The sequence below is a fragment of the Papio anubis genome, chromosome 10 (assembly GCF_008728515.1).
Source record: "Papio anubis isolate 15944 chromosome 10, Panubis1.0, whole genome shotgun sequence".
In the NCBI taxonomy this organism is placed as follows: Eukaryota; Metazoa; Chordata; class Mammalia; order Primates; family Cercopithecidae; genus Papio; species Papio anubis.
The window spans coordinates 106434253-106454681 of NC_044985.1; the positions used below are offsets into that span (position 1 = coordinate 106434253).

Here is a 20429-nt window from a genome sequence, read left to right on the forward strand (position 1 = left end):
CTGCTGCATAATCAAAAAGAATATTTACCTTGTATATGTTCATCAGTTCACAGGCTGTATACTCCTTGGTCTTATTTAGAGGCTTGAATTTAATATCTGAAGGACGCTTTGCAGTATAAGTAAATGGGCCTGACAAAGTGTCCAAATCATGGGTGCCAATAGCAACCAATGCTCTTTTCCTAATTGTGGAGAGGGTGAGGGAGAAGGAGGGAGGAAAGGAAAGGAGAATGAGACAGATTTGAATATTCTAAAGCACATAAACATAGACTACATATTTTTTTAAATTATTTCAGATACTTCCCTGAAACAGCATATTGCTACTACATGGCATCATTAGTGGCATATAATGAACAAATTCTCACAACCGTTAAGAGTACTGAGAAATCACAAAACTACATGAAACACATGATTTCAGGAGCTGAAGAAAATTCCTTGCCATTATGTTTTCCCAAATGCTGTTTCTAAGATATCTTCAAAGTTAGCATTTCCTTTACCTCTTTTAACCTATTTCTTCTTGATATACTCAAGTAAACATGTTTTAATAAATTAGAATGAACTACCAAATTGTGGGGTTTTTGGCTTTTCTATGTTTTCCTAAATTTTATCACATAGCTGCATTACTTTAGTTGTGGAAAAAATTTAATTTTAAGAGCTCTGAATTACAGTTCAAGTTTACTTTAATGTATAAGGAAAGTTCCGAAGGTATTCATTTCACTTGTTCTACAGTTTATCCACAAAGGATTTAAGGTAATTTTAGGAAATTACAGCAAGATACAAAATAGGAGAGAAAGAAATAGAAGTAGGGATGTAAAACTGAGCCAGGAAATGTTAATTCTGAATTAGAATCTAAAAGCCTAAGTCTTACCAGGAAAGGTCACAAGTTTGGCTTTCTAACAGTCAATTTGAAAAGAGGAACTTGGTCAAAATTTGTGTTCTTAACATACTTTAGTTTAAAAAGTATGTGCACTAGTTTAAAATGCTTAATATTAAATTTTAGTCAACTTCCAGGACTGCAGGACTGGTGAACTAGAACTTTAATAAACAGGGTTGAAAAGAAATGTTAACAGGCAATAAGGGAGTGTTACTTTACTCAATTACTCATATGCTTACAGAAGATAATAAACCCAGAACTATCACAGGATAAAATATACATGGTTCAATAAATGTAGGTAAATAAATAATTGACAAATGCACAGGTAAGAAAGTCTGTTTTCTTAGATGTTAATATTGGTCCCTTAATCCTAAAACAGCACCTCAAAACATCACCAAAATTTCAACTTCAAATCAGCAACCAAAAAAACATAATTCCAGATGAATCAAAGACCTAAGCATTTTGAAAAGCAAAAGACAAACATACAGGCACACATACAAAAGACACCATAAAAATTATTCCAAGGAAATATAGAGGCCAGGTGGGGTGGCTCATGCCTGAAATCTCAACACTTTAGGAGGCCAAGGCAGGAAGACTGCTTGAGCCCAAGAGTTCAAGACCAGCCTGGGCAACATGGTGAGACCCCCAACTCCACAAAAAATATAAAAATTAGCTGGCTATGGTGCCACACACTTGTGGTCTCAGCCACTTGGGAGGCTGAGGTAGGAGAATCACTTGAGCCAGGGAGGTCAAGGCTATAGTGAGCTGTGATTGCACCACTGTAGTCCAGCCTGGGCAACAGGGTGAGACCCTGTCTCAAAAACAAAACAAAACAAAACAAAAAGATAAGAAAATATAGAAGAATGTGCTTAAAATTACAGGACACTGCTTCTTAAGTAGGTCATAAAATCTAAAAGTCATACAAAAAGACTGATAACTATACCCAAATTTAAAACCTTACATGTCCACAAGAAACCAAAAGTCAAAAAACACAAAAAAGGTTTACAACATATGTACAGGAAAAAGATTAACACTCCAAATATAGTAAGATATGAAAAAACCAAAAATATTCAGAAATCAAGATTTTATCTAACATAATGGTAAAAATTTCAAAGTCCTGCTATAAAAGAGCAGCAACTGAAAGCTGAAAGAACTGAGCGGAAAACTGAACCACTGCCGAGTCTGAATCTAGCTAAGTATTCAAGTATTTGCCTGAAAGAACAAAAACCACTCTTCAGAGAAACACAGCAAAGTCAAGACTCTTCCCTAATATGATATTCTATATGCATCAAAAGGCAACGGACATGAGAAGAAATATGGAACACATGACTCTTACTCCAGACAAAACCAGTCTATAGAAACCAACACTAAGATGCCCCAGATTCTGATACTGCCACACAGATTTTAAAGCCGCTACTAAAAAATGTTCAAGAATTATGGAAGAACATACACATAATAAATAGATGAGGAAATATCTGCAGAAAAGAAGGAACTATTTTTTTTAAAGGCAGTGGATTGCAGAGATGAAAAGTAAAATAACTGAAGTATAAGACTCACTAGGTACTTCAAGCCAAGACAGAGTAACACACTAGATTTACTCTTGCCTGAAACAACCGAAGAGCAAAATGTACCGAGCAATAGTTTTTATGGCACCTAACAGCAGGCAATGAAGGGCAGCAATCCCTGAGACACAGTAAACAAGTGAGATGAGCCCTGACTATAGGGCAGGAAAGAGGGCCCAGTGGAGCCCAGGAGACTCTGAGAGCAAGAGACATAGCTGAGAGTTTGGGAGGCCAAGGTGGGCAGAGTACCGGAGAAAAGCAGAGAGCTACACACAGAGAGAACTCTGAAGATATGCAGAGGGTCCCACTCAAGTACTGGTGAGCTCAGTATTGATCAGAACATGCAGCTGAGAAAACTACCCAAGGCCAGGAAAGAAGTACTCAAGGGAATCAGAGGAAACAGTGCTCCATGTTCACACAGACTAAAACTTCACTGCTCATGTAGCAATGGATACAGTAGGCAAAAGGGTCTTGCCTCAGCAGTAGGGACTAATTAGCCTAAGAAAGAAGCTTAATCAATAAAAATAGAGGAAAAAAATAAGAGAAGAATCAATGAAACCAAAAGTTCATTCTCTGAAAGGTCAATAAAATGAGTGGTTCACGCCTGTAACCCCAGGACTTTGGGAGGCTGAGACAGGAGGATCACTTAAAGCCTGTAAGGCCAGCCTGGACAACAAAGCAAGACCCGTATCTCTACAAAAAATTAAAAAATTAGCCGGGTGTGGTGGCTCATGCTTGTAGTTCCAGCTACTTAGGAGGCTGAGGCAGGAGGATCACTTGAGCACAGGAGTTTTGAGGTTACAATGAGATGATCATGCCACTGGACTCCAGCCTGGACAACAGAGCAAAACCCTGTCTCAAAACAAACAAACAAACAAACAAAGAAAAAGATCAATAAAACTGATAAACCTCTAGCCACACTGATCAAAGGAAAAAAAAGAGAGAAGACAGAGAAATGAAAGAGGTGACATCACTACAGATACCACAGATATTAAAAGGATAATAAGGAAATATTATGAACAACTTTGTCAATAAATTTAATAACTTAGACAATATCAATATATTCCTTGAAATACATAAACTTCCAAAGCTCATTAAAGAGGTTAATTAGGATTTACTGACAGAAAAGAACTCTGGCACACCAAAGTATTAGGATGTGTTCAATTCTCTTCCCCTTAGAAAAAGCTCATGATTTCCAGAAATACCAAATAAAACAGAGCTTAAAGTTAAATTAAGACAATGTCTGTTTAGATTAAAATAGCTTCTTAAAATAAAAAAGATAATAGAGCCAGAGCAGATAATCTAGCTCAGCCACTTAAGTTACACCTATACTTGTCAGAAATCTTGTATTTTGTTCTTAATTTTGAAATTATATTTAAATTGTTATTGTTTTGCTTAATAATGACATATTAGCAAGCTGAAATATAAACTCTTCCATATAAAAGGACTGGGAATAAACGTTATTTGGAATCTGAAAAAAAGTGTTGCTTCTACCACATGCACAAAGATGTTTTTCATCATAGCAGAAAATGTCTATAGTTCTCCCTCTATCCCGTCCCTAGCCCATCCCATACACATAAACCCCTCCTAGGCTCTATAGTTTACTAAACTACAATTATTAGCAAATAATTGCAGCAGATCTCACACACAAAAAAATAAAAAAGTAAAAATTCTTTTTCTATTTTTATTTGAGACATATATAACTATTAATCATACCTTTGTATCGACATGCAGTAACTTATGTTGACCTATTTCAGAACCAACACAAATAAGCTTAATATGTTAGCTGAAGTCTGAGGTTTGTCATCATCAGTAAGTGTATAGTTTCCATTAGGATTCTGAAATACTTAAATGAGTTCAAGGATTACCATTGTTACCTTCACCGACCTTTAGGAGTTCAGAAATTATATAGGTTTGAAGATCATTGCCCTAAAGGGAGCTGTGCAGGAAATTATGCATAGTAATGTAAAGACCGAATAAATAAAATTTAGTCACTTAAACTCAAGTTCTGTCAATTTATAATTATTCTCACTCAAAAAGTGAGAATAAGCCAAAATTTTATTTCCATTTTAAAAATGATATATCGTACTTCATTATCATGGTTTATACTTAGTAGTATAATCCACTGCTGATCTGAACCAAAACAACAACAAAAAGCAGGGAAGTCTCTAGGACTAGATAATTCTTCTCTATACAATATTCAAAATATACCTTCTGTTTCTTCATGCATATGCCATTTACAAGCAGTAACAGGTATTTGGTAAAGCCAAGTTAAATCCTCACAATCTGTCACATACTATTAATTCAGAAATGCTTTGTGAAAAATCTGCAGAGGAAGAAAGGAAGGAGAGATAGAAAGAGGGCAGAAGTGGCAAGAGAGAAGAGGGTGAGGGATCAGGATGGAAAGGAGATAGGGAGGCAGAGGGAAAGAGGAAGACAAGGAAGAAAGAAAATGCAACCACAAACCTGCAAATATTCTGATGTAATTTTTCCTGAAGTTCAATGAAGCTATCATATCGATCTTTAGTAAACTTTATATTACGGAGAACTGCTGCTACCGCAAAAGGACGTATCTTAGCTGTCTGAAATTCATAATATCATTAGAGATAGCAAACAGTAAGGTTTTTCTTTGTAATATCTTGTAATAGGAAGGCAGCTGCACTCTTGCCATGGCATATATTTCCATTCAAACAAGTATGTATTAATTTATTCAGTCAACAAGTAATAAAGTGGTAAACTAGAGACAAAGTCACTACCTTCACAGAATTTATATTTCAGTTAAGATTTCTGAAAATGTATTAAATAATCGAGAAAAAGTTTGCTCATAATTCATATTTTTACCAAAACCACCCCTCCGAAAAGTTTAAAATCTTTTAAAATTTCATTAACATTCCACAATTTAAACAATTATATCTCAAATGTGTTTTAAACATGCATTAGATATTATTATCCAAAACTATTTATGGAAAGCAAAGGCTTGTTCTTTTTCATTCCTAGGTTAAAAAAATTTTTTTAAGAGGTAGTGACTAAGTATATACTCATTTTAGTAAATGATCAAAGAAAATCACATTTTTTAGAAGGGTAAGCTTTGGGCCAGGCACAGAGGCTCACACCTGTAATCCCAGCACTTTAGGGGGCTGCAGAGGAAGGATCCTTTGAGCTCAGGAATTTAAGACCAGCCTGGACAACATGATGAAACCCCATTTCTAAAAAATACAAAAAATTAGCTGGGTGTGGTGGCATGTACCTGTACTCCCAACTACTCAGGAGGCTGAGGTGGGAGGATCACTTGAGCCTGAGAAGCAGAGGTTGCAGTGAGCCAAGACTGCACCACTGCACTCCTGCCTGGGCAACGGAACCAGACCCTGTCTCAAAAAAGAGTAAGTCTTGTTTCTTTTTCCTCCCCACCTTATACAGACATATACAAAAGAAAATATTTTAAGGAAAAATAAGAATTTATCCTTATTACCTCTTCTGTGATAATCAATTTCTGGATTTTTCCATCAGGCATTACCCGTTTATACACTGGAGCCTTTATCCTAAAATAATATTTAAATGAATTTACTCATAATTAATCAAGACATTACATAAAATAATTCTATGCTGTATATGGGAAGTATACAAAATGAATTAGGGCAATGGGTTGAGTTATAGCAAGTCAAATTTTGGCTGAACACTAAAAATAAAAAAAAATAAAATAAATAAAAACTAACAAACTTTTTAACATTTAAAGTTGTCCAAAAATGACATAAGATGCTTCACAGTAATGTATTTCCTATCGCTAGCATCCCAGCAGAAGCTACAAACCGTTAACTGAGCAATTGTTTAAGGAGCATTTCAACATCAGCTGAGAGACTAGATCAGATAACCTTTAAGTTATGATAGTTATTCTAACCATGAGATTCTGAGCTTCCAGGAAAAAACAGAGCTTATGGAAAATACAGATTCCCTGGTTCCATCTGGACCTACTATTACCAGATGATAAAATAAGTCAAGACAAAGATTTGGTAAATGGTGCAATTTGAAGGCATCTCTAGGGAACCCTTATAGGGAGAAGTTGGGAACTACTGTTTTAAGGCAGTGCTTCTCAAATTTCAATGTGCTTACAATTAACTGGGAAGTTTGTTAAACCACAGATTCTGATTAATAGGTGTTGGGTGGCAACTAAGACTGCATTTCTAGTAAGTTCTCAGGTGATTCAGATGCTACTGGTCCATGGACTCACTTTAAGTAGAAAACATTTTAAGTTGCTTTCCTAATTCTGTCTGATCATAAAAATCACAAGGTGACTGGTAAAAATACAGATTCTCATTGGGTAGGGTTGGGAAATGAACTCTTACAAGTTATCCTTGATCCTAAAATAAAAGCATCTGACTGTCCTGCAGGAAACCAACCGGGTCAACTCCAAAATTTTAAACATCCTTAACCTAATGCCTAATTATCATTTCACCAATACCCATCACTCACCTAAATCCTCACAATTTCAGAATCTAGCCCATCAGTTAGAACTCTTATTCTTTTGCAGATGACCAGATAACGTAGAAGTAATCAAAAACAAAAACAATTAATTTTTAATAGCTATTATTTTTTTCACTTTATATATTCGCTACCCTCTAGCTTTTTTTTTTTTGAAATGGAGTCTCCCTCTGCTGCCCAAGCTGGAGTGCAGTGGCGCAAATCTCAACTCACTGCAACCTCCACCTCCTGGGTTCAAGCAATTCTCGTGCCTCAGCCTCCTGAGTAGCTGGGATTACAGGTGCACGCCACTATACCCAGCTAATTTTTGTATTTTTAGTAGAGATAGGGTTTCACCATGTTGGCCAGGCTGGTCTTGAACTCCTGACCTCAAGTGATCCACCAGCCTCGGCCTCCTGAAGTGCTGGGATTACAGGCACGTTGTCCAGCCCCTCTATCTTTATTAAATGAAAAGTTGGAAGGGGCCTTATAAATCTTCTTCATTATAGATTAGGAAATTGAAACTAGAGCAGCCAACTAACTTGCTCAAGATCACGGAACCGTCATAAGGTCTTTGGTTTTCCAGTTAGGAGGCTTCACTCCTGAGGTTCCTTAGAACTCATAATGTAAGGGTATTGCCAGCTCTCCATTTCCTCTTAACCTTTAACACATCTAGCAAACTACTCATTCCAATTAGATGATGGAGGGAAATCACACACACCTGCTAAAGAATTTTTCAAGATGCCATAAAAGCATTAACTACCAGTTTTAAAATATGCTCCCAAAAATGAATGGCTATGACTCAAATTTTCATGGAAATTTTCAAATGGCTACAATCTACATGAATCTAATCCTCAAATCGACCCTCTGCTGAGAGTTAAAGCTGTGTGCCTGTACAAGCTTTTTCCTAGAAATTTAAACACGGCTGCTAATAACGACAAGGAAAGAAAGAAAATCCAACTTAGCAAAGTCTTTAAGGAACATATTTCCTTACCTTTCTTTGAAGACCTGAAGTCCTCGAACCAATCCTTCCAGACACAGGAGATCATATCTATTGGCAGGGACGTCAATTTTGTAAAGAACAACATCAGAGGCTCCTGCTGCCTTTACATTACCTTGTTCTTTACTTATTATTTCCTTCTCAGATGTCTAAAACAAGCCAAAAAGTAATGATAAAATTAAATAATTTAAATTCTCTTTAAAAAGTAAAAGTTGTCAGCCCTATAAGGCAGTAACTACTTTATACATATTTTCTACAAGAACACGGGATTTTTATATCCATGACAAAAACAACATGACAATATTAAGTGTTATAATCGTAGCAGACAGAAAAATACTTCAACTTTAACTGAGTTCGGATATCTGGCATCCTCAATCTCCCCAGAACAGCACAAATCCATCTAAACAAAGGTCCACAAGCAATGGCCCGCTGGCCAAATCATACCTGATACTTGATAAAGATTTATTGGAACACAGACAGACCCATTCATTTACCTATTACCTACTGCAACTTACACACTGCAATAGCTGAGTTGAAACAGAGACTATAGAGCCTACGAAGCCTAAAATATTTACTATCTGGCCCTTTACAGAAAAAGTTTTCCCATCTCAAGCTAAAGAAAATGAAAACACCACCAAGTACAAAAAGTAACAACAAAAGTGTCAAAGGGGTAAAAGAAAGATGATTCACTAAATAAAAGAAACACACCTTCTTATAGGATGACTCTAAAATTTAAATCCTGTGGGCACCCAAGTCCACATGACAATGAGAGGGACAGTGTAAAAACAAAAAATATTCAGAGACCATCAGACACTGGTGAAAATTAAAAGGGATAATAGGTGCAATGGGAAGCAAATTAGTGATAGTAAAGGGATAGTGAGGCAGAATTAAGGCAACCAAGAGGGAGATGACGGAAGAAACACCACTAGAATCACGGTGAATGCAGTGGTAAAGAGTTTAGAATATTTCAACCACCACACTACAGCAGAGCAACAGACTGTCTTAAACATAACCACTGCAAAGAGGTTACACTCCATTCCTTATGTTTACTACAGCAGGGAACTGTAAATAGATGTAAGAAATTTTCACTCAAAATGATTAAAAGTTATATTCCAATTGTTAATGTTACCTTTTAATTATTTGGAAACTCCACTTAATCCGAATTCCTACTATTTCCACCAACAACCTGCTAAAATAACTGATGGATTTCTATCAAAATATGTAATGATTTTTGTTTTACATGATGCCCTCCCACGGCCACAATATAAGTAGTTCAAATTTTTGACCAAAGTAAGAATTATATCCACATTTGCACAGTATACAGAGGAATTCACTTCTGGCCACTGAGTATTATGTGCCAAAGTCCCACCCAAGGAACCACAGGAGTCTATGCAATGCTGGGGCTGTGTAAGGTGGGGCTGGGCTCCAAAAAACATCTACCTTGGGCATCTCGAACTTAGAAGGCAAATTTTTAAAATTAGGGAAAACGAAAAATGAAAAACAAGAGAATGAAGAGGAGGAGGAAGGAGCAAAAAGGGGGAAAAGAAAAGAAGGGGAAGAGGCAAAAAGAGGAGAGGAAGAATTCGAGTTTAAACAACGTTCAATCAAAGGGGTTAATAAAATTACTGTTTAAATAGTGAAGAAGCTGGGCACGGTGGCTCAAGCCTGTAATCCCAGCACTTTGGGAGGCCGAGACGGGCGGATCACAAGGTCAGGAGATCGAGACCATCCTGGCTAACACGGTGAAACCCCGTCTCTACTCAAAATACAAAAAACTAGCCGGGCGCGGTGGCGGCGCCTGTAGTCCTAGCTACTCGGGAGGCTGAGGCAGGAGAATGGCGTGAACCCAGGAGGCAGAGCTTGCAGTGAGCTGAGATCAGGCCACTGCACTCCAGCCCGGGTGACAGAGCAAGACTCCGTCTCAAAAAAATACATAAATAAATAAATAGTGAAGAAAGCTGAGTCACCTCCCAGGAGATGGCAGATCTCGGAAGGGATCTCTATACAGAGAAGATAATACAACAACCAGAGAAATGAAGGCATCTGCATTCATTTTTCAGCAGCACCCCCTTATCCACAGGGGATATGTTGCAAGCTCCCCAGTGGATGCCTGAAACCTTGGAGAGGACTAAATGTTACATATACCATGTTTCTTCCTATACATACACACATACCTATGAGAAAGTTTAATTTATAAATTAGGCACAGTAAGAGATTAACAACTAATAAAAAAAAAATAGAACAATTAAAATAATATACTATAATAAGAGTTATGTGAATGCAGTCTCTGTCTCAGAATTTCTTATTGTACTATACTCACCTATTTTCAAACCACAGTTTGCTGCAGGTAACTAAAACTGTGGAAGCAAAAAACTGTGGATAAGGAGGAACTGCTGTAAAAAAAGATCTAACTCCTTTGCAAAAAAAAAAAAAAGAGACACAGAAGCTTTCAGCTTCTTTAGTTTCAGCATCTCAACTCATAAAATGACCATATGTAAGATTTGTCAGTGCTACCTGACAAAAATCTTACAGAAATTTAAAAACCACATAAATTTCAGAGTCAAAAAAGAAAACCATAAAGATCATATAATCCAAACCCCTTATTTCACAAGTGAAAAGGAGGCCCAGAGAGACTCGTCTGGACTGTAGGGTCCAGACAGGCAAAGTAAGTATCCACAGTTACACAGCTAGTAAATGTTAGAACTAGAACTCAAATTATCTAACATCCAGTCCAACACTCTTAGATATCACATAACTTCACACATAATTCTGAGGTGTAGTAAAATTACTAATAGTAACTTATAAACTACAGAAATCTCAGCCAATTTCTCAAGTATACAAATATTGATTAGTATAAAGATGATCTTTCTGTAACATTAGTAAGGCAGCAGGAAAAATAAGGTAAGACAATGTGCAATTTTTTAGCCTGAAGATTTTTTAACTTTACACCTAAGGTAGTGTTATAAAAACACTGAATAGGTGAAGATAGAAGGCTTAGGAAAAAAATAACACTAACTACCACAAAAGTATTTTTTAAATTAAAGTATGTCCTTAATAGATAATCACTGTTAACAATATTAAAATGTATAGCCCAGACTTAATTTTTAAAAATATTTTAATCATTATACAATCAAAAGTCAAAGAAAATACTTCCTCATTTTTATAAGCAAGACCTTAAAAACTATGAGCTCATCTTACAAGATCAGTGTATAGTAATGCATTGGTGCCGGTTGAAGAGGCATGGAGGAAGGCGATAGGGCAGAGGAGGTGAAGGAGGAGGCGCTAGAGGAGAAGGAGGCAGGGCAACTCTGGTTGAAGCAACATTTCTACTGCTTCTTGGTCCCTTTCTGTGATTAATTTGTCAAAGGAGGGAGCTTACTTTCATACTGGGGTTATCTAACACATTCTCTCAATTTCCACAGCATGAGTCTGATAACAAGGTGACTGTAGATGGAATAAGGCATGAACCCCTTTTGAGATTTTAGTCAAGGCAACAGACAGAACTGGAGCTTAGCCCTCTGAACACAGAAATCATGGCCCCCAAATGTTATCATCTTAGTGTAACTATAAGTAACAAAGATGAAATATAGCACACCCCTGAAAAATAAGCTTATGCACACAATCTTTGAAAAATAGACAAATATCCAATACATACAATTTCATCAAGTTCCAGACCAAATTCAAAACATAGTTCGTCAAATTCTTCGTCAGCTAGGAAAATAAAAAAGGAGATGGTTAATTTTACTTCGTTCAGCATAAATGAAAACTACATACAAATTGCATTTTCTTATTATTAATTGCTTTACACCAACCATACTACTAAATATCAGGCATCATGTTCATCATTTAAAAACAAACAGGCCAGGTGTGGTGGCTCACACCTATAATCCCAGCACTTTGGGAGGCCGATGTGGGTGAATCACCTGAGGTCAGGAGTTTGAAACCAGCCTGGCCAACATGGTGAAACCCTGTCTCTACTAAAAATACAAAATTAGTCAGGCATGGTGGCACATGCCTGTAATCCCAGCTACTTGGGAGGCTGAGGCAGGAGAATTGCTTGAACCTGGGAGGCGGAGGTTGCAGCGAGCCAAGATCATGCCATTGCCCTCCAGCCTGGGCGACAAGAGCGAAACTCTGTACCAAAAAATTAAAAAAAAAAAAAAAAAGCTGGGCCAAAAAAGTTTAAGATTAAAAAAAGAAAAAACAATTAAAGGCTTGATTAACCTATGTTAATATCAACTGTAGTTTAGGTTACTTGCACTGGGAAGTTTGCATATACATAGAAAAAAAAAAAAACACCTGTTAAGTAGAGATCAGATATAAAGCAGGCTCCAAATCACAGATCTCACACAACAGAATGTCACGTAAGTCCTATTATGTAAACTGGTCTGAGGCGGCCTGACACTTTTGGCTTTGAAGACAAGTCAATCAGTTTGAATTCTATCCCAGTTATTAGATCTGAGAGCTTGGCACCTTATGTAAACTTTCTTGGTATCTCATGTCAACATTATAGCTGCGTCATCTATAAGATGGTATTTCACAGCCATTATGGCATGGTACTATTGGAAAGATTTAAATGATAATGCATAAAATGGACCTGGCATAGTACCCTGAGACATAGTGAGTCTACAATAATTAATAGTTTATGAGCAATAAGTAAAATAAGTTCTCTTCCTTATTTTAATATTATATCCTACTGTTTAGCTTTTCAGGGTTCTCATATTACCAAAAGGTGAACACAAAACATCATTAGCAGCGCATTCTAGTGAAAACTGGTCTTAAAATTCCTGATTCAGACACTAAATTTCAATTTAACATCTATGTACTGAGTACCCACCTTATACCAGGCACTGTACTAGGTACCAGGGTTACAAAGATAAATAAAATACAATTCCTGCCTTAACTACTTCTTCATCTGGTAAAGAAGCCAGATGTGTAAATAAATATGACTATGTTAAGTACAAGGTACAGGGCTGGCACAAAAGAAGTAATCAGTTCCACTTACGGTCAGCTAAACTTTCACAGAAAGGATGAGTTCATCAGGCAGAGATCATGGGTAGTGAAATAGCATGGCAAATTTGGAAACTCTTAAGTAGTTCAACAATGGATGAAACATAAAGTTCATACCAGGAGAAGATATGATAGAACAAGGAGAAAGAGGTCAACTAACGATTTGCCCTCTTTCTTACAGACAGGCAATGGAGAATTATACTGAAGGGATTCTTCAGCTGGGCAAAAACATGATTATCTGCATTCTAAAGACTGCTCGCAGAGTAAGAGGATGGATCGGAGCAGGGAGTCTACTGCAATAGTACAGATGCGATATAGTGAAGGCTTCATTTAAAGCAGCACCAGCAAGAATGAGGAAGAAGGGATTAATATGAAAAACATTAAGGACGTGGAATGTAAAAGGCTCAATGGCCAAATGATGGGAGGTAGGAATAGGGAGTGTGTAGAAGGAGTCTAGGATGAATCCTGGATCTCTGGTTTGGGGGAAAAAGTGGGTGGGGCTATCATTAACTAGGGCAGGTAGTAACAGGTACCCAGCCTCCAAGACAGCCCGTTCCATGATCCCAGCCTCCTTGTATTCATGCTCTTGTGTGAACTGAGGTCTGGAGCAATCACAAGAGTGAGTTTGGAAGCAGATTCTCCAGCCCAGTCAAGCCTTGAAATGACAGCAAACCCAGCTGACAGCTAGATTGCAACATGGTGAGACCCAAAGCCAAATCACCTACCTAAGCTACTCCCTGACTCCTGTCTCTCAGAAATTTCGTAAAATAATAAAGGCTTGTTTTACACTCCTAAGTACTGCGGTAATTTGCTACACAGCAACAGACTACTAATACTTTGGATTAATTTGTTATATAGCAATAGATTACTAATACAGACTTTAGTCCCTGGAAATGGGGTACTGCCGTAACAAAAATGAAAAGCACGGGAATGGCTTTGGAACCAAGCGGTGGGCTTTGAGGAGTGTAAATGAAAACCTAAAGAAAGAAGCCTCATAGTCTCTGGTAAGGATATAAGTGAGGACATGGAGGAAAGTGAGGTACTGTTATCAGAAAATGGAAGAAGAGGAACCCTGGTTAAGCAGAGGCAGAAGGCTTAGCAACACCATTCCCTGCAGTTATCTGGACTGTAAAAAGTCAATGGGGTGATGTAACTAAGAAGATTTCCAACCAGTGTTCAAAGTGCCACCTGGGTTTTTCTTGTGCTTATGTGAAAAAAAGAGATAAGCTAAAAGAAAGGCTGTTAAGCAAAAATGAGCCAGGATGTTGGGGATTTTAAAAATTCTCATCTTCTCCAGATGTGAAACAATGCTAAAATTGAGGAAAGACCAAAATCCAAGGCACTGCCAGGAAAATATGGTCCAAAGATAAAATCAAGAGTATGACCGTAAAATCTTAAGACCCAGAAAGATCAAAGGCGCTAATCATTCCAACAAAGGGTGCTATAAAAAATTATAAAGAATATACCTCATAAATCCAATTAATCACACAATAGGGCTTAATTAAGAGCACTGTTATCAGCAGAAACTCAATATATTTCAGAGATGTGTAGGTGGTGTGGCTTTTGACTAATAAAATGGAAGCCAGTAACATGCACCAAAGACCCTCAAAGTTTTTAGAAGAAATACATATGCAGAAGCATTGCCAGCTAGAATTGAAAGGGATAGAAATAGAATAAAATGAAGTCTTTGAACTCTCAAAATTCTATTAGCAGTAAGTAGACTGAGAAAACCAACCAGCTGTGAAGCACATGCTTTCTAGGGATCACTCAGAGGGGTGGAAACCAAGAGCCTAGAGGGCAGGGCAGACAGCCATGGAGAATTATCCCAGGCCTTCAGACCTAATCAAGAACATCCAACATTTGCCACTTGATTTCAGAATTGCCATGGACCAATGACTCCTTTGTGTCTCCCATTTCCGCCCCTTTGAAGAGGAAGGGCTACAGGAGTTATCCTATGCCCATCCCACCACTGTGTGTTAGGTGTATGTGGGGCAGATAACTGGTCTCTCGAGTCTCTCAGGCCAAGAGTGTACTAAAGAAGCCATACTGAAGGAACTACACCCAAGCCGCCACATCCACATCTGGTCCTGATTTAGATGATGAGATTCTAGATTCTGAGCTGCTGCTGTAATGGGATGGCACTTCTGAGGCTTTGGGAGGGGGTGAGTATATTTTGCATATGGGAGGAACCTGAATCAGTGGAGGTTAGAGGGGGAACGGTGGTAGTCAGCCTCCAAGATGGCCTCCAATAATACCGGCCTCCTGGTATTCACACCCTTGCACAGTTCCCTTCCACACTGTGCTAGGATTGGTCTGTGACCAAGAGAATATGAGAAGGGCTAGTATATCACTTCTGAGCTGTTACTGAAAACAGGCATCTATCCTGAGCACTCTCTCTTACTTAAGTACTCTCTCAGACCTCTCCATCTGGGGCAAACAAGCTAACATGTTCTAAGTAGTCCTATGGAGAGGATAAGGTGGGAGGAACTAAAGCCTCTGGCCAAAAGTCAGTAAGGAACTGAGGTTTGCCAACAACCACTTGAATGAATCTGAAAGCAGTTTCTCCAGACTCAGTTAGGCCTTGACATGACTATGGATCTGGCAAACACCTTGACTGCAATCTGGTAACAGATCCAGAGCAAAAACCCCTCAGCTAAGCCAGTCCCCAATTCCTGACCCTCAGAAACTATGTAACAAATGATAGCTGCTTTATTTATTTATTTTTTTTTTTTTTTTGAGACAGAGTCTCGCTCTGTTGCCCAGGCTGGAGTGCAGTGGCTGGATCTCAGCTCACTGCAAGCTCTGCCTCCCGGGTTCACGCCATTCTCCTGCCTCGGCCTCCCGAGTAGCTGGGACTACAGGCACCCGCCACCTCGCCCGGCTAGTTTTTTGTATTTTTTAGTAGAGATGGGGTTTCATCGTGTTAGCCAGGATGGTCTCGATCTCCTGACCTTGTGATCCGCCCGTCTCGGCCTCCCAAAGTGCTGGGATTACAGGCTTGAGCCACCGCGCCCGGTCAATAGCTGCTTTAAGATGCTAAACTTTGGGATAATTTAGTATGTAGTAATAGATAACTAAATGGTACAGAACTATTAAAATATGTTGAATCCTAATTATCATACGTTTTATTCCTTTCAGGAATAATAAAACCCTGCATTAAAAAAACCCTGTATTTCATGGGTTTCGATACAAAGAAAAATCAACAATAAAATCGTGATTAGTAATTTCTTCTAACAAAATGACACATCATGTAACCATACCTTAGGGGTGTATATGATATACACAGAAGGCTCTGTCACTACTGCCAGCTATTACACCACACCAGAACAGGACTATAATTGAAGAGCAATGATAATAAATCAGTTAACAAGAAAAGGAGTGGCAAGAGGAAACCATTTGTACAGAAAGTCCGTTGAAAAGGTAGACTAAGGAGACAAAACTGCTCCAAAGGAGTCAGACAAGCAAAACAACCAAAATGGCAAACAGCTTGAAAGAGAAATATCCTTGCTAAGCAAAGAGGAGGTAAAAAGGAAGGTGGGGACTGGTAGAAACAATGAAATTTCAAATAGAAAGCAACCCTTGGAGGGACTAAAGAGAGAGAATGTGGATTTGAAAAGTGTGAAAACAAGAAAAAAAGAGGAAGACTGGGGGAAAAAAAAAAGGTAAGAAACAAGATGTATCCATACTACTTGGAAACCACATGCTTTGCTGAACATGCTTTTCCAGTTCTGACCTCAACCCAGTTAACAGTTTCAAGAAAGAACACAATAAAGGTAAACTAATGAGGAGTATCATTTCTGACCTCTCGAAAGTACATCTCAAAAAATAACATCAATTCTCTTGACCGATTTTTTTTTTTTTTTTTTTTCTGAGACAGGGTCTCACTTTGTGGCCGGGGCTGGAATGCAGTGGCTTTATCACCACTCACAACAGCCTTGACCTACTTGGTTCAAGTGATCCTCCGGCCACAGGCTCCCAAGTAGCTGGGACTACAGGTACACACCACCACACCCAGCTACTTTTTGTAGAGATAGGGTTTTGCCATGTTGCCCAGTCTGGTCTCCAACTCCTGAGCTCAAGCAATCTACCCACCTCGTCCTCCCAAAGTGCTGTGATTACAAGCATCAGCCATGTACCTGGCCCTTAAAAGATTCAGTACCTAACAAACACATATTTGTGAAAAAAATCAATCTTAATTGATCACTGACAATATGAAAAAAAAAAAGGGAAGGGGACAGAATATGTTGAAACATCAGATGACAGTAAATAAGTTATAAATCTCACCATTTTAAAAAATCTGGATTATTTCTTACCTCCCTAGAAATGGAGACTGGGATGGGAACTGATTGTAGATGTTTTGAACAAATATTTGCCACCTACCATCTTAGGCAATTCAGGTATACAGATAGAGCATTCCTAATTCAAAAATCTGAAATCTGACATGCTCCAAAACCCAAAACCTTAAAGTGTACACAGGATGCCACAAGTGGAAAATTCCACACCTGACTCCATGTGACTTGTCAAAAACACAGTCAAAACCTTGTTTCATGCAAAAAAAAGTATTTAAAGTATTCCATAAAATTAACTTCAGGCTACGCATATAAGGTGTATATGAAATATAAATCAATTTCATGTTTAGACTTGGGTCCCACCCCCAAAATATCTCATTATGTACATGCAAATATCCCAAAATCCAAAATCCAAGACGCTTCTGGTCTCAAGCATTTTGGATCAGGAATTAGCAACCTGTACCACATCCCATTAGTGAGAATATGGTTTAGAAGGTCAGGTAAAAAATATAAATAAGCTCATTATAAAATAAAGCGATTAGGCGATTAGAGACAAGTACAAAGGGTAAGAGTAATACAATACCCTTGTATTTCCGTTACTTTCAGGGACTTATGAATAGGTACCATCTAAAAGTACACACTTAGGAAAGATTTTTAAAAGCCAGTTTTATTTTCACAGTAACAGTAATATCTTATTCTGGAAAGCGGTGGCTGTCATTAAAACAGGCCTTTGTTATCACACTGAGCCCTAAAAACAAAAAAACAGCTCTCACAAACCAGTTGGTACAGTCTTTATATAAGCTAAAAATTATGCGGTGGGGGCCACGCGCGGTGGCTCACGCCTGTAATCTCAGCATTTTCGGAGGCCGCGGCTGGCGGATCACGAGGTCAGGAGTTCAAGATCAGCCTGGCCAAGATGGTGAAACCCGGTCTCTCTAAAAATACAAAAAAATATTAGCCAGGCGTGATGGCGGGCGCCTGTAATCCCAGCTACTCAGGAAGCTAAGGCAGAGAATTGCTTGAACCGGGTGACGGAGGTTGCAGTCAGCCGAGATAGTGCCACTGCACTCCAGCCTGGGCGACAGACCGAAACTCCTTCTCAAAAAAAAAAAAAAAAAAAAAAAAAAAAAGGTGGGGCGGCTGCTACAGCTGTGAGGTAACTGATAACTGCACTTAATATCTCCCTCCTTTTTGCAATGGTTGTGTTTTTAGAACTGAATAAAAGATGAAATGTAGAATGAAGTCTACGCCCACTGAATACTCATCTAGGTCTCAAATCAAATGTTACCACCCTATCTAAAGTTGTTCTTGGCACAACACCCTTTCTTTCCTTGATGGCATTTAACATTATCCGAAATCATTTTATTAATGTGCTGGTTAACTGTCTGCCTCCATCAGACAGAACGTGGACCTGACGTGTCATGTGCACAGCCCTAGTCCTAAGCTCTTCGAACAGTGCCTGACACATAACAGGCGCTCAGGAAACATTAATAAGACGAAGACAGATGGAATGCCTTTCTCCATCCCGCTGCACAACTCTCTCCTCCTACCCCCTTATAAACTGAGTTCCCACAGCGCTCTTATTGCAATGAACAGGCCACGCTCGGGATACAAGCCCGGGTTTCCTTCCTGTTCTATCCCCTGGCTTGGATGTCGGTGCCAGGCACGCTGTAGGCACTCGATGGCAGATCGCTGAATGAATGACACGGCGAGCCGGGCACGAGCAGTGGCACCGCTGCGATGCCGGTTCCAAGGCTACCACAGCCCAGTCGGACCGCCACCATCATCGGCCCTCCAGTATAAACCCCGGCCTCCCGGGGCCAAAACCTTCAGGAAGGCATGAATGTCACCACAATGCCCTTTAGGAGGGAGGCCCAGCCTCCAAGAAGAGGCGTAGGGCCCAATGTATAGGGCCGGCACTCACTGTAGGTGCGGCCGAGGGCTTGGAAGAGCAGATCACGCTTCACGCTGACAGTCGGCATGGCGAGTCGAACTCACTGCGCCTGCGCGGCGAGCTGACCCGGGATTCCCTAGCGAGGCGCGTAGGGCCCCGCCTCTTCTTGTGCGGGCTGTCTTGAATATCGCCATTCTGCTGCCAACAGTTCCAGTTCTTATTTTAACCTAAAAACACTCATCTTGCCATTACCTCGCGGACTAAATGTATCTTTATGGGACTAATAGCTTAAAAACCTGTAAGAGACATATAATTTGATAGAACTGGCTAGGATTTGTCAGGCATTGTAACGTACTGTCCCTGAAGTCCCGGATGTTTCCAGCTCGCTAAGGGCAGGGAGGGAGAGAGGGGCGCGTCAGGGAGGGGGCGGGGCCTCCACGTGGGAAATCTTGCCTGGAGGTGGTGGAAAGGCGAGAGGAGACAGTTCAAGGCTTCCTGCAGAGAAAGGTGTGCAACTCCTGGCGGCCGGAGTGGGGCTGTTAACAGACCTCAGTTTTTACTTCATTCTTTAATCTCTCCTATACTCATATAAGTGATATACCTGTGTTTCTTTTGAACTTTACGGCAGCCCTATAAGGGAGTCTTTGTAAGAGACCTCCTTTTTAGTCTATTTGCTCAGTGCTCTCTTCTGTCAGTGGGCTGTGCTCAGCCTTCCTCCTTAAAACGACCCTGAGTGTAGTAGGCTGAATAACGGCCCCCAGTAGTATCAGACCCTAATCCCTGCAACCTCTAAATGTAACTTTATATAGAAACAGCGCCTTTGCAGATTAAGGATTTTGAGATGAAGACTATTATCCTGGATTCTAAAGACGGACCCTGAATGGAATCACAGTATCCTCATAAAAACATAAAAGGGAGGTAGAGAGAGACGATGTAGCCACAGTGGCAGCCACAACCCAAGGATGCCAGCAGCCACCAGAAACAAAGAGACAAGCACACTCTGGGAGTGAGGGGGTGGAGGAGTGGGGAGCATCAAAAATAGCTAATAGATGCTAGGCTTAATACTTAGGTGATGGGATGATCTGTGCAGCAAACCACCATGGCATATGTTTACCTATGTAACAAACCTTCACATCCTGCACATGTACCCCTGAAATAAACAGAGACAAGGACAGATTCACGCGCAGCCTATGGGGCAACCGTGTAATACATGCTGGTTTGGGCTCAGTGAAACTGATTTTGGGTTTCTGGCCTCCAGAACTATGAGAGCATAAATTTTTGGTTTAAGTCAGCAAGTTTGTGGTAATTTGTTTCAGCAGCCAAGGGAAACTAATATATCAAGGTAGGT

At 39.4% G+C, this 20429-nt stretch overlaps 1 protein-coding gene across 1 annotated transcript in view; it reads right to left on the reverse strand.

The window, feature by feature from the left end:
* Positions 1-19447, reverse strand: part of FARSB (phenylalanyl-tRNA synthetase subunit beta) — an 80901-nt gene extending 61454 nt beyond the window's left edge. The window contains exons 1-6 of the mRNA XM_003908000.4: positions 19112-19447; positions 11544-11599; positions 7883-8037; positions 5903-5972; positions 4900-5015; positions 29-179 (exon numbers count right to left, since the gene is read on the reverse strand). Coding sequence (XP_003908049.1) covers positions 29-179; positions 4900-5015; positions 5903-5972; positions 7883-8037; positions 11544-11599; positions 19112-19169 — 606 coding nt within the window. The 5' untranslated portion in view covers positions 19170-19447. The remainder of the gene's footprint in view (positions 1-28; positions 180-4899; positions 5016-5902; positions 5973-7882; positions 8038-11543; positions 11600-19111) is intronic.
* Between the last annotated feature and the right edge of the window lie 982 nt (positions 19448-20429).